Source organism: Hydra viridissima, unplaced genomic scaffold (genome assembly GCF_058129835.1).
Source record: "Hydra viridissima isolate aposymbiotic clone 2 unplaced genomic scaffold, HvirCarnegie_v1 scaffold_3, whole genome shotgun sequence".
Taxonomy (NCBI): domain Eukaryota; kingdom Metazoa; phylum Cnidaria; class Hydrozoa; order Anthoathecata; family Hydridae; genus Hydra; species Hydra viridissima.
This window is the reverse complement of record NW_028324302.1, coordinates 5,588,592-5,602,457: the sequence shown is the minus strand read 5'-3', so window position 1 is coordinate 5,602,457 and position 13,866 is coordinate 5,588,592. Positions and strand designations below refer to the sequence as shown.

General features: G+C 31.2%; 2 protein-coding genes and 1 long non-coding RNA gene across 4 annotated transcripts; all 3 read left to right on the top strand.

The window, feature by feature from the left end:
- The first annotated feature begins 465 nt into the window (after positions 1-465).
- Positions 466-2,641, top strand: LOC145200780 (beta-secretase 2-like). The gene has a single exon (XM_080074569.2). The coding sequence runs from the start codon at positions 821-823 to the stop codon at positions 2,582-2,584; it is 1,764 nt and encodes a 587-aa protein (XP_079930695.2). The 5' UTR covers positions 466-820; the 3' UTR covers positions 2,585-2,641.
- A 111-nt stretch (positions 2,642-2,752) lies between these two features.
- On the top strand, positions 2,753-12,302 carry LOC149890732 (uncharacterized). 2 transcript variants are annotated; one of them, XM_090081157.1, is made up of 8 exons: positions 2,753-4,179; positions 4,494-4,616; positions 6,853-6,943; positions 7,091-7,192; positions 7,306-7,464; positions 7,603-7,865; positions 8,021-10,721; positions 10,896-12,302. In XM_090081157.1, the coding sequence occupies exons 2-8, from the start codon at positions 4,503-4,505 to the stop codon at positions 11,246-11,248; spliced, it is 3,783 nt and encodes a 1,260-aa protein (XP_089937283.1). In that variant the 5' UTR covers positions 2,753-4,179; positions 4,494-4,502; the 3' UTR covers positions 11,249-12,302. The 2 variants fall into 2 exon arrangements, with proteins under 2 accessions (XP_089937283.1, XP_089937282.1); XM_090081156.1 differs by having other exon boundaries at positions 2,753-4,343.
- A 335-nt stretch (positions 12,303-12,637) lies between these two features.
- On the top strand, positions 12,638-13,639 carry LOC149890731 (uncharacterized). Its single transcript, XR_016450548.1, has 3 exons — positions 12,638-12,737; positions 13,114-13,271; positions 13,511-13,639. It is a non-coding gene; the product is annotated as an uncharacterized LOC149890731 (long non-coding RNA).
- The last annotated feature ends 227 nt before the right edge of the window (positions 13,640-13,866 follow it).

Here is a 13,866-nt window from a genome sequence, read left to right as displayed (position 1 = left end):
TCGTTATGCTCCGTTAACCATTATTAATGTACCCCTACAGCGCGTACGCGTGCAACAGTATTATCATTTTTTATTCTCTGACCCTTAAAACCTCTTCCATAACTCTATTCATATTTGAATCCTTCTATAATACGATTAATGTTTAAAGCCATCTATAACATGGTTTATTTTTGAAGATCATTTTTTGCTGCTTTTCTTTCGCTTTTAGTCACTGGGCGACGGTTTATTGTTTGAACACATTTTTCAATAAAAAACAAAAGTTAAAAAGAAAATCTTCAAACTCAGCTTTGTTTTATGATATAAATTTATGGGATATTAATTTTTCTAGATCTTCTAAAAGATCTTGTTTGTAATTCGCTTGCGGTGTAAAAACACACAAATGAAAACGATAACAACTGCACTTTAATCAATATCTGATTTAGTTTACAGTTTTAGCAATGCCTCAAATAATAAACAAATTAGCAGCGTTTAGGAAAATCTAAGTTCACTTCGTAGCAACAGACGTTAATTCAAATGTTGGTGTTTGGTTTTTATAATTTTAACATTCTTTCGTATGCCGCTGTATCTATTATGTGCACAGCTGAGAACTGATTCAAATAAGTTGTATACATAGCGTTGAAATTTTCAGATGTAAACGATATTAGCAAACTGAAATATATATTTTTTGAAAACCGCGTTTATGCTCATTTGCAGCGTTTAAACAAGAGAGAAAAATATAATGGTTGCTGCGTTAGATGAGCTAAAAAGGAGCATATCCCATTTCCGATGCATTCCTCTAAAATCATGGATTTGAATATCGAAAAAGATTTTAAACATAGAGATGAAAATAAGTCCGTTGTTCCTGAAGCGATATATTTTACTAGCATTTGTTGTGCTACATCTTATAAGCTTTTGTAATGCGTCAGGAGATTTGGCTAAAGTTTATGACGAACTCGGTGGACGTTCGTACCACTTAAAAAGAAAAACTAAACAGCACACCCACGCAACTCATCATTTAAACGAACTTAATTTTTCAACGATTTCACGAGAAACAAAAAACAGGGACCAGATCAACTTAAATGATCATAGTTATTCGCTGAGAAGCACATCTTACGCTTACGTCATGGAAATGGAAATAGGAACGCCCGGTCAAAAATTAGAATTTTTAATTGATACTGGCTCGGCTAATATGGCAATTGCGGGTCCTGAATGTCGAGACGAACACGGAGTACGTTGCAAGATTGAGAACTTTTATTTTCCCGACAAATCGACCTCGTCTCAAAGAATCGGTCATCCTGTTGAAACAGAATACGGAAAAGGTTCTTGGTCAGGTGACGTTTATAGAGATGTAGTAAGTTTTCCTGGTGGTCCGAGTCTTGTTGCAGAGTTTGCTGTCATTAAAAACGAGAAGCAATTTTTCATTAAAAACTCAGTAAACGAAGGAATATTAGGTTTGGCTTATAAATCGCTGTCATCCAATCAAATTGAGCCATTATACGATCAATTGGTAATTGAAAAAAAAGCTCCTGACGTATTTTCGTTATCATTATGTAATGGGAATGGACGATTTTGGTTAGATTATCCTAAATCAAACGAGTATCATCACCCCATATATTGGACTAGAGTTATTCACAGAGCATGGTATACAGTACGTATGACCGGTATTGATGTGGCTGGAGAAAGCTTAGGTCTTTCTCCTTACAGTTACCCACCTGCTATTGTTGATAGCGGAACTACTGACATCCTTTTAGAACCCGAAATTTATATTGCTGTTATTGCCATGTTAAAGAAAAAAGGACCGCTAGTTGATCAGAGGTTTTGGAACAACTATTGCGTCATAACAGATCCATTTAAATGGCCTTACATTACAATTTACTTAAAAGACATGCGAGGAGGCTCGTTTGCATTAACTGTACTTGGAAAACATTATGTTCGTAAGCAAGATCAGTTTTATTGCCTAAGTATTGGTGCAAAACAGTTTGGAGCTGTTTTAGGTGAAGTAACTCTAGAGGGAAATGTTGTTATTTTTGATCGGGCGAACCATCGTGTTGGATTTGCTCCGAGTAATTTAACTGATCCAGAAAGTGGTGCCGTTTGTGGGAATCCTGTAAATATAAATACAACAGCTTCTGGTACATTGCAAGACTTTTGCACGGCACATTTTATGCCTCATCTTAGTTGCCATCGTACTTGTGATAACTGCATTGCACAGAACGGTGCATGGTGTCCAAGAGGTCGCATTTACTTGTGGATTAACGGGGTTAAGTCTACTTTAGATGGATCATCAGGTTTTTGCTGGCTAGGTAACTTATACAGTCTAGAATCAACGCGCTATCAAACGTATTTAGACGGTCATGGCAGTGTGGAATTTGAGCTAGAATGTTTTTCAATGCTGCCTATGTACAAACAATGCGTATTAAGAGGAGAATGGCTTTTTGCTATAGTTATGGTTACAATTTTTACGGCATCTATTTTATGCCTTTGTCTCTGTTGCAGAAGAGTTTACGAAGTAGATTCAAGAGAACAATATCCTATTTATAATAATATTCATCAGAGGGAGCAGTTTCCAGTCTACAATGCTTTTCGAGATCGTACCTTTCGCTAACCATTCGTAAATTAAATTTTAAATGTATTTACATAGTTCCTTATTTATATTTTCAATTACTTTTCTTATAAATAGTATAAATGTTAAAAAACTTACAAGAATAATTTATTTAAATTATAATTGTTTTATTAGAGACGAAAATAAGATAAAAAAAGAAAAAAAAAAATGCATGATATGAAATCATCTTAATTTAAGCTTAATTCTCTATGAAGATTTCTTTAAGTAAACCACTAACCTTAACACTTTGAACTACATTCATTATTATATATGATTATTCGTACTATTACGAAAGCTGTTTTTACAAAAGCCATTAATTAAATTGCATTATTTAAACTATTAATAACACGATTTTCAATCAATTTGAAACGGTGCAAATATTTAGTCAGAAGAAACTTTTTTGATTAAGACGACACATTAAACCAGAATGTAACTGTGGTAAAGAAGTTAATGCTGTATATCGCAACTTTAGTTCAAGTCAAAAAATAAAAAACGGTTTAAAGAAATCGAGCTTGTTTACGTATAAAATACTGATGTAATCTTTGGATGACTTAATCAGAGCAATACTCTCCTTCCAATCTTTTGAGCCTACCTCTTGGAATCAGAATTGGTTTTGTAGCGGTTGTATATGTTCCAATACCTTCCTTAATAGAATGTTTATAACTGTGTTTGGAAAATAATGTTTTTTACGGTTTTCGTAAAGGTATCCCTGAAGATGAAAAGGAATGTTTTTTTTAGTATGATGATGATGATGATGATGATGATGATGATGATGATGATGATTTTCTTACTTTTGCCGGGATTTCTTGTAAGCACGTGTCGACTGTTCTCAACTGTCTATTGTCAAGTTTGGTTACCGTTTTATGATTTGGGAAAAAAATAAAACCAAAAGAAGCTTAGCGCACCCTTATTTTTGAAACTACCGTAAATTTTTTCTTATACTTTGATCTTGCAACTATGCAACTATGAAAACAATCAAGCGCATGTCACTAATTTTAAAGTGAGCTTGTTATTTCTTACTGCTGTCATAATTTGAAATGTGGCAAGGAAACTGTTCACGTTAAATCAAAAACATTTTATTTAATATTTTAGGTTTTCTGTCAAATTATTGCGTTTTCTAAATTACATATTCTTATTAATCAGTTTTTAACCATGTAAAATTTATAACCTTAAATACTTGATGCAAAGTAAACAGCAAGACAGGCATATAAAATTTATACCAATTAGCTTTTGTGATATACAAGGAAAATCTTGCTTCATCGACCATCTTTTCATTGAAATTATTAAAGGGGATTATTTTGTACGCATCAAATAAATTTCAGCCTTCATTTTATCACTGTGTTGTTTTAGTTGTGTTCTGTATATAAAATTTTATATATAGAACGCAATTTAAATATAACTTGTATTTTATATAAGTTTACTTTGATGAAATTTATATGAAGCTTTTATATATGTTTTGTATGCGGACAACACATATGCTGAGTTTACATGCAATTGAAATGATATTGGATTAAATTTTTTAGCTTTGATATAAATTTTTTTTTTAAATCATTTCGATTGTTTGATTTTATAGCATCTTCAACGCGTCTTATAAGCAGGTGAGTCAGTTTAGTTAAATCTCTAGAAAAAATTTCTTGAGTAAAGTATGGAGCTTCTGTACGTCTTGGTTTGCTGGATGGTTTGATCACCCTCTCTACATTTAAACTTTGAATATAAAAAAAGATTTCAAAATGGATTTTAAGTGACCTTAAGTACACTCTGGGTAAATGAAAGTCCACTTTGAATTTATCTCTATTTAAATGTTTAAATATAAAAAAAGGGACCAAAGTCTCAGTGAACCGGGACATTTTGTAATCGTAATTGTTAACCATATACTTTACAATCCATTCAACAAACATTATTGTTCCTATAGAAGATTATTATGACCAAAAGAAATTACAGAGCATTATCTATCACAAAAGATGATCGCGATTTGAAAAAGAAGAGCGAAGCTGAGGAAGAATTTGAAATTTCAACTAATGGTTCTAATGACGATGTAAATGTTACTTTTTCAATGAAAAACTTCTATTTAATTTAAATTTATACAACGTGGATGTAAACCCATATACATACATACATACATACATACATACATACATACATACATACATACATACATACATACATACATACATACATACATACATACATACATACATACATACATACATACATACATACATACATACATACATACATACATACATACATACATACATACATACATACATACATACATACATACATACATACATACATACATACATACATACATACATACATACATACATACATACATACATACATACATACATACATACATACATACATACATACATACATACATACATACATACATACATACATACATACATACATATATATATATTAATCATATATAGAATAAGAAAAAATTAGCTGCTCAAAAGTTTAACACGTTGACTCTCATTAAAGCTATTAAGGAGAGTTTTTATTTTTGATTGCGGAGAAAGTTGCATCAGTAAATTAAACTCTCCTTTTTAATGAAATGTTAAAAAATAGTAATTTAAAAGTTCGTTATGATATTGAGATTTTAAAAATTCGGTTTAATTTTATTCATCATTATTGCTTAATTTCTGTCCGAAAATTTGCAAAAAGTAGTAAGTTAAGAAATCAAACAGCGTATTATTGATCTTAGTATTAGAGGTCACTCTAATATTGAAATATCTCGGATCTTAAAGTGTGTATCACCTTCATCTGTTAAAAGAACTATTGCCAAATTTAACGAAACAGGTAACGAAACGGGTAATGAAACTGGTAACGAAAATGGTAGTGCTGCTGACAAAAAGCGTTCTGGACGACCAAGAGTGAAAAGTATCACTAATGATAATTCTATTTATAGAATCGCCGGAAAAAATCCTAAATACTCACTGAAGCAGACTGCATATGAAGTAAAACTAGCAACAAAAAATGAAATATCGAGACAAATAGTGGAATTCTTTTTAGTGATTCATCACTAAAAAGAATTCCACTATTTGTCTCGATATTTCATTTTTTGTTGCTACACCGTCCTAAGTCAAAAGAACAAAGTGATTGTCCGTAGGCACCACAATAAAAAGTATAATAGTCACACAAGGTGGAGGTGGTTCAATTGGTATTTGGGGCTGCATCACATATAATGACCCAGATCTACCCATGTTATATAACGGTCGAATTGACCGACATAGATATATTGACACCTTTGAAAACTATTAATGCTTACCAAGAACATTTGTTTTGGTAACGAGCCAGAGTGGATGTTTCTACAAGACAACGCTCCATCCCATAATGCAAAGTCTGTAACAGAATGGTTTGAGCAAAACATTATCAAGATACTTCAGTAGTCAGGTGACATCACCCAATTGAAAATGTTTGGGCCGTGTTGGACCGAAAACTTACCAAAGAACTTGTAACTTAAGCTGAAGATCTAAAAAAGATTTTTGAACAGTCGTTAAACGGCTAAACAGTTGAATATTGTGGTAAACTTTTCAATTACGTAAGAAGAAAATGTACATTATGCATTAAAAATAGAGGTGGTCATATTCCTTATAAAGGTTCGGCCTAAAAACCACTTCGAAGTTGAAGGTACTTAACTCATGAGTAGCTTTTTTTTTTCTTATCTTATGTATGATCAATTTCTTCCAAAAAAAAATTAATTTTTTTTCATTGTTTTTCTTTTTCAATTTTCTATGTAAAAAAGCGTTATAGTATTATTTACATTTGGAGATTGTTGCAATAACCTGCAGATATAATAAAACTATCTGTCACTTTAAATCTAACTGGAGCATTTGTCGAATGAGGAGAAATATACAAATTTTTCTACTATGCTATTTGTATATTTGCTATATATTTAAAGAAACAAATTGTCTTATTTCGAATTCATAATAAAACTTTGGCTCATCAAACGTTTATCATTCAGCCGTCAATTTTAAGGATTCATTTTATCGTTATTTTTAGATTTTTATCTTTAATTTAATGCGACTCAACTTAAAATTTAATCTCAAATTAAAATCGACACTTTTATTGCGGTCTGCCACGTTATCGTTAGAAATTGAAAGTTTTAATTTAAAGACACGAGAAAGGTCCCCGAGAATCAACTTCAGAAAGTTATAATCGTCATTGTTATTAGATTATCAACAGTTCGTTTTTTTTTTTTTTTTTTTTTTTTTTTTTTGTTATTATTATTAAAAAGTAGCTCTATTTATACATTTTAGACTGAGTTGAGCCAGGAAATTGACGAAAAAAATGTGACAACAACTCAAAAAATTTATCTCAATGACGTCACACAGTTTGAAAATTCTTCAGGTAAAAAGTGCCAGAAAAAAGGAACAAAAAAATAAATAAATAAATAAAAAATAGATTTAACAATAATCATTTATTTAATAAATTTGCGATTAAAATTTTGCAAAACATTTTTTAAAATTTTTATAAAAAGTAATCATTTTTTAATAGAAAGCAGCATAACTAATCAAAGTGACAATCATAGTGATAATGATGAGTTTTACACTGACAGCATTGGTTCGGAATCAAAGAAAGAATCGTCCGAATCATCGGGTAAGAATTCACCTCATTTGTTTTCTGTATATGCATGTTAATGCTTATGTAAATGTCCCAACAAAATTAGCTTTAAATAAAGTGCTAATAAAATCTGCTTTTGTAAATAATAGAGATAGAAGAAATCAAAGACGGAGAAGATTTTGGAGAGCTAGAAAGTAACAGAGTTGAATCCAAAGAAGAGTACGAGGACGAAGATCTGCTATCATCTTTGGATGAGATTAACACTGATGAAGAATTGGAAATTCAAGGGCTTGAGAAAGATTTTAACGGTTATTAGTTTTTTTCATATATGTGAAGGTAATAATCTATAAAAAAAAAAAGAAAAAAAAAAAAAGAAGAAGAAGGGTTCACGTCATAAGTGACGTCATGACGTTTTCATGACCGAAACATTTCATGTTTATAACTAGGTGTTTACCCTCCTTACACCGAAATTTGGGAGTTTGAACCTGAAGTTACTGCTAAAGATGTTCATAATAAAATACGCAAAAGACTCCCAAAAGACAGTGATGATTCAGATCCCTCAGAATACGAAACTGTGGAATCTGGGAAAGAAGATTGCATAGAAAGCTTCGAAAAAGAAGAAGAAAATTTATCATATCAGCAACTTATAGATGAAACTTTTGAATATTATGAAGAAATGCAATGTATTGAGGAATACGAAAATGACTTAGTAGGTATTTTCGTCAGAATCTTTTTTGAAACTTCCAGAACAATCAACATTTAATTACAGACACTGAAATTAGTTACCTACATATTTAAAGAGCTTAACACATTTTCCTTGTTCCTTTTATATAATAAAAATTTTTTCTTTTTTTAAACTTTTAGTTTTCCACCTTTAATGGTCAGTGCGTCTCCACAGATTCATTTTCCTGCGATAACCAGTATGACGAAAGCTACTCAGATAACACTCCTTGTTTTGAAACTAATGCATACAAGAACGATCATGCATTCGCTAAAAAATCAGATATCAGAGAAGAACCATTAAAATCATTATCCCCCAATTTACCCAAAATAAAGAAGAAAACGTTGAAAGAAGAATCAGAAATACAAGATAAAACAAAAAAACCTGTCGTTCAATCAACCATTTTGTATAGAAAAAAAGATTTTCAATCCATTATGTTTGATAATAAGCATCCCAGGAACGTCATACAGCATGTTAAAAAAAATTACAAAGAACCAAACAATCTCAGCAAAGAAAAAAGGAAAAAAACTAAAACGAGAATAAAAAAGATGTTCGTTGCAAAAAAAAAACGCAACACAATTAATTCACATTTACACCGCCATGTAAATGCTTCTGAACTTACTGATGATAGCCCAGACGAAGATATTCCGTCTTACAAAGCAAAATATACAAATAAAAAACTCAGAAATGAACTTATTGATTTAGCAATAAGTCTAATAATTGATCAAACAATTCACATAATAAGCTATAAAGAAAACTATGAGCTAAATAAAAAAAGACAAATGGATGATGCTGTGGCTTTTAGTATTGAAATTTTGCTTGATAGGTGGGAAGAAGTGATATATACGAAAGAAAAAATAGCATTGAACCGTATATTGGATAAAATATCTGAACAGATAGTGGAAAAGGTTTTAGATTTATCTATTCGCATAGTTAAAGAGGACATAGTAAGTGCTCTATTGGTTCGAGATTCGTTAATCGCAATTCTTGAACAATTTAAGTTTCCCATTAAAAAAATTGACAAAGAAATAAACGCCCTGTTCTATGACTATTCTTTTCATCTATCAAATCGAGGCAAGTTTCCAAATAAACACAAAACTTTAAAAAATCGACGAATTAGGAATGAATTAAGAAGCCACACGTTAACTGAGAAAAAAAAAACAGCAAAATCTCCTCCGCAAGATAATTTCCGAGATTGGAAGCGGAAAAAAAAGACCAGAACGTTTATCAAAACAATTCTTAGTAGCATAATTAACAAAGCAATATTTTTAATCAAAAATATAACAGTATCTAATGAAAATGAATGCAAAAAAGAGGACACTCTCGAAGATAACGAGGAAAAATTAACTTTGGAGTTTGATGAGGATTTAACAGAAGAAGAAATCGGGTATAAAAATTGCGCTAGAACTTTACATAAACTGAAGTCATCAGAGGACATTAAGGAGCATTTACACCATTCAACTTTAAGGTTGGGAGTGTTGGACAAGTGGACGAAAGAAAGCAGAAAGTTGAACTTAGTTTCAAAAAGAAGACACCTTTTACTATTTAAGTTAACTGATGCCATCGAAAAGTCCAGTGAAGAAGAAGAATTAAATGCAGGACACGCTTTTAGGTCTAAAAGCAAATTTGATGACGATAATTATAGAACTAAAAACACCTCAGATGAAGATAATAACCTACTTGAAGAAGACCAATTTGATCTGCCTTCTATTGAGGAACAAGTAAAAAAGGCATTTAGAACAAAGACCTTACCACAAAAAATCAATATCGTTAAAAAGCGAATAAAGTTTGAAAAGCCGAAAAACGAAAACTCTAAAAAAGCATTTGTTGATAACAATAATTATTGTAATCTTTCTGAACTCCCAAAAATGAAAATTTTTGAATCTAGGAATTCCTTTGATGATGTGAGCAACTTTGAACCTTTTATACAAGAAAACGATAACACGTTAAAGTCTATTCCAAACGCCGATTGTGTTAAAATTACGGAAGAATGGGTGTCAAATACATTTGGAAATTTCCATAAATGTCCATCACCACCAATCAAAAACTTACAAACAAAAGTGAACAAATCGAGTCGCAAAAGACCTTATTTACCCCGAAAGGGTAGTGAAACAGTACCTGTAACTGTACCTGATTTTTATAATAATGAATTTCAGAACGGAAGAGTTATTTCTTCAAAATCCATTAAATCTGAATATTCAAGCTCGTGCTACACTGGGAGATCATCATTAGTTAAAAGTCTTATCAGTAAGCCTAATGCTGGCCTCAATTCACTTTCAAATGATGAAATGCCACATCAAAGAAAATTAAATTTTATTTCGGAAAAAAATAAAAAAACGATTTTCGACGATGAACAAGAAAGATTTTATTTCATAAAGATGAAAGAAAAAGAAGAACACTGCGAAATCATGCGCATTTTAAAAGGAAAAACACTGAATCATAAGTTCACGAATGACGAAATGAAGCAATTAAAAAATGAAGAAGAAAGCTTGCTGAAGTGCTTTAGAGATGACGTTTTTTCTAAAATTAATCAAAAAAACGAGATGGAAATTCTAAAATCACTTAAGCCAAACAGCAGCGAGTCAATATACGAACGAAGTAGTGACACAGAAAGTGAACTAACTTCAGAAACTTGCGAATCATATGAAAATCGAGCTCAAACTCCAGACTCGATAATTTCTGACATTGAAGTAAAGTTAATGAAAGAGAAGTTTTTCAACTTATTTCAAGCAAGAATGAAAAAGAAAAAAGAAGAAAAAGAAATGAAATATTGGAGAAAAATGTTAAACAAGCCTAGAAAACCATATCCCCTAAATTATTCATGGATACAAGATACTTCGAAAGGTATTTTAACCATAAAAAAAATGCCATTTATTATAAGCGTGTTGACAACCTTAATATTGTTGTTTATATTTAGTGAAAAGTGTCTCTAAAAAAATGCAAAGCTTATCATTGATTGGCTTATTATTGTCTTTAGCTATAATTTTTCTGTAGTATTTTCATACATTACATTGATAGATCTGCGTAACGAAATATTACAAAAGAACCGTGAACTTTTTTTGAAACTTCAAATCAGCCTTCAAAACAGAGAGCTTAAAAAACTGCATAGAGTTTATGACTGCATAGACAAGTATGAGATGAGCATAGAGTCAAGACAAAAATATGAGATGACGTCTGAACCCTCGCAATCGGCAAAGAGTTTGTTTGAACAAAGGAACCTTTTAACAAAAGAGAATTCAATTTTACCTTCACTACCCACGACAAATTGTATAACGAAAAACGAGAAAACAGCCAATAAAATGAGACATGCCCCAAAACGAAGATTATTTAGTGCAGAAAGATTTAGGCGGAAACTCGGGTTAACGGCTTGAAAAACTTTAATAACAAAATCTATCGAAATCATTTATTTGTGTATATTTTGAGAAAAGTTAAGTGTAATCCGACACTTTTCACTTCTTTCTTTAAATAACAGCAATAAAAGATGTTATTTTTCAAAAAAAAAGCAAAAAACAGAAATTTAAAAAAATGTTTTTTCTCAATAGAAATCTTTTATGCAAAAGTTTATAAAAACACGTCACACGATTATTTTTCTTTTCCTGATAGGTTCTTCATTAGACGTATTCTTGCATAGCTTGTATTTGACAGGTTTTTTGCCGCAGATTTTGTAAAAAACAGACAGTTCTTTCTTCAAAGAGCATTTAATTAGAGAATCTGTTTAAGTTCTCGTTGTTGCTTATTGCAGTTTTTTTTTTTTTTGTTAGCAAAAACAGTTTTATTTTGTAATTAGGTCATTAAAAAAGACGAAACATCAGGTAGAAGTGGTTTTCTATTTTCAGCTTTTGTAGTTGTTGAAACTGATGCGGTTAATAAAACTAATATTTTCAGGGGTTGCCTTCGGCTACTTCTAACTTTACCTCAAACTCGACCAGTCAATTTAATTCTGGTTTTAGATGTTCATCTTCATTTCTGATCAACTCTTTCTTTTCTTTTTGATATCGAAGATGTAGAGATCTACAATTATATGCACTAGAGGGCTTCTTGTTCAACCATACTGTTTCGTTCATGATGGCTAATTTAAGTGAAACAATAGCTGTCTAAAAAAGACTTTGCTCGTTAACTTAGGCCTCGCCAATATTTGTATCAGTATATTTTTGTTTATACCCAGCAAACACACAACGTTGAAACAACGTTGAAATAACGTTGATCGACCTTGATCAACGTTACTTCAACGTTGCTTCAACGTTGTGTGCTTGCTGGGTACACATTTTGAAGACACCATCAAAGCCCCCCTTTAAAGTGAAGTACACCTTCAGACTTTTCCCCACTCTCAGTAAATATTCTCATAGAGTTTTGGCATTCAGTAAAAGTTCAACTTCTTCAGTTTCAACTTCTTCAGCTTCAACTTCTTCAGCTTCAACTTCTTCAGCTTCAACTTCTTCAACTTCTGCTTCAACTCCTCTACAGAGTATGGTTAAACATACTCTGTAGAGGAGTTGAAGCAGATATTTCTATCAGAATTACACCTCAGGATAACATTTCTGTTCATTCACTCTTAACTTCATAAAGTAATGGATAAATATCTGCATTCTGTATTACGGATGAACTTCTGATCATTCGATACTGTTCATTGGAAAGATCACACTGAATTTAAAGCTTAAGGCATCTTCAATCTTCTTTTTTATTGGAAAACTAACCTCCATGCTTTTAACTTTACCAGGATTTATAGCATTTTTTATGACGAAAACAAAATCTTTCTTGATAGGATATCTAGAGGCTTTTCTTACTAAAGCTAATGGCAATTCCTCAGCAGGATGTTTTGCCAACATGGTAACCTTAAACAAGATAGTATTTAATATTTAAGTGAGTAAATTTCTTTTTGTATTAGTTTAATTTAATTAATTTACTACGAACATAAATCTTTTTCTTTTCTCACTCAGTCCTTGTTCCTTCTACCTGGACCTACAGCAACGTCTTTTCTATTAGTTTTTTTTTTTTATTTAACTTGGGGCCAATCCTTTAAAGCTGAAAAATGCATAATTTACGCCAAAAAACAGGGTTTTTCTTACGCAAAGTAAATTTTTTTAAACTGCAATCTGTTTTTTTTTTTTTTTTTTTTTGCGTAAGTAACGCATTTTCAGCTTTATAGGATTGGCCCCTGGTTTGTTCATGTCCCAGATGTCTTGAGAAGGTTTCGGAATGTATCAGCAATTAGATTTGTATTTTCAATTACATATAGATAGATTTTTCTCGAGGTTTATCATTTCAAATTCAACAATACTTCCTTGGTATACACCCTCCAATCTACAAAACTCAAGTAGAAGAGTCTCAAGTAATTTATCATGATCCTTTCCTCGCTCTTGAATGATAGAAACTAAATGTATTTTCATAATGAATGTAAGCAATTAACTATTATTTGTTATTTTGTATAAAAGTTTTATCTTTAAATGTTTAATTCAGGCAGCCAGATCATGCAACTTTTAGTTTTTGAGGTTTGAGATTTAAAACGATTTGTTTGAGCATGAGTTTTTAAATGTCGGCTTTTGATTTATGACAAACCACCTCTGTAGTGCTAATGTCGTGTGAAAAATACGTGAAAAATAATTAACATGAAATTTTACATTTGACTTTTTTAGGTCGTGTAATGAATTGGGGCAAGTTCGGGCAACTGATTTTTTTTTCTCCTGCTTTCATACCTATCAATGGGATAATGTTAAAACTACCATGGAATCTGGTGGAATCTCTTAGTTTTTAAACCAAACTCGTGATTAAAGGAATAAAATTTAAATTTATTTTTATATATTGTTATTTATATAAAAATATATAAACTTTATGTTTCAAGGTTGTACAATTTTTGTTTTATACTAATTGCTTAATATAATTATAAAAAATAGGCTACTACAACTATTGTTCTAGCTAATATGTTTATAAAGATAAGTGGAAATAGCCGTTTTATTTGTCAACTGCAGAAGATACTTACGACCAATGATAT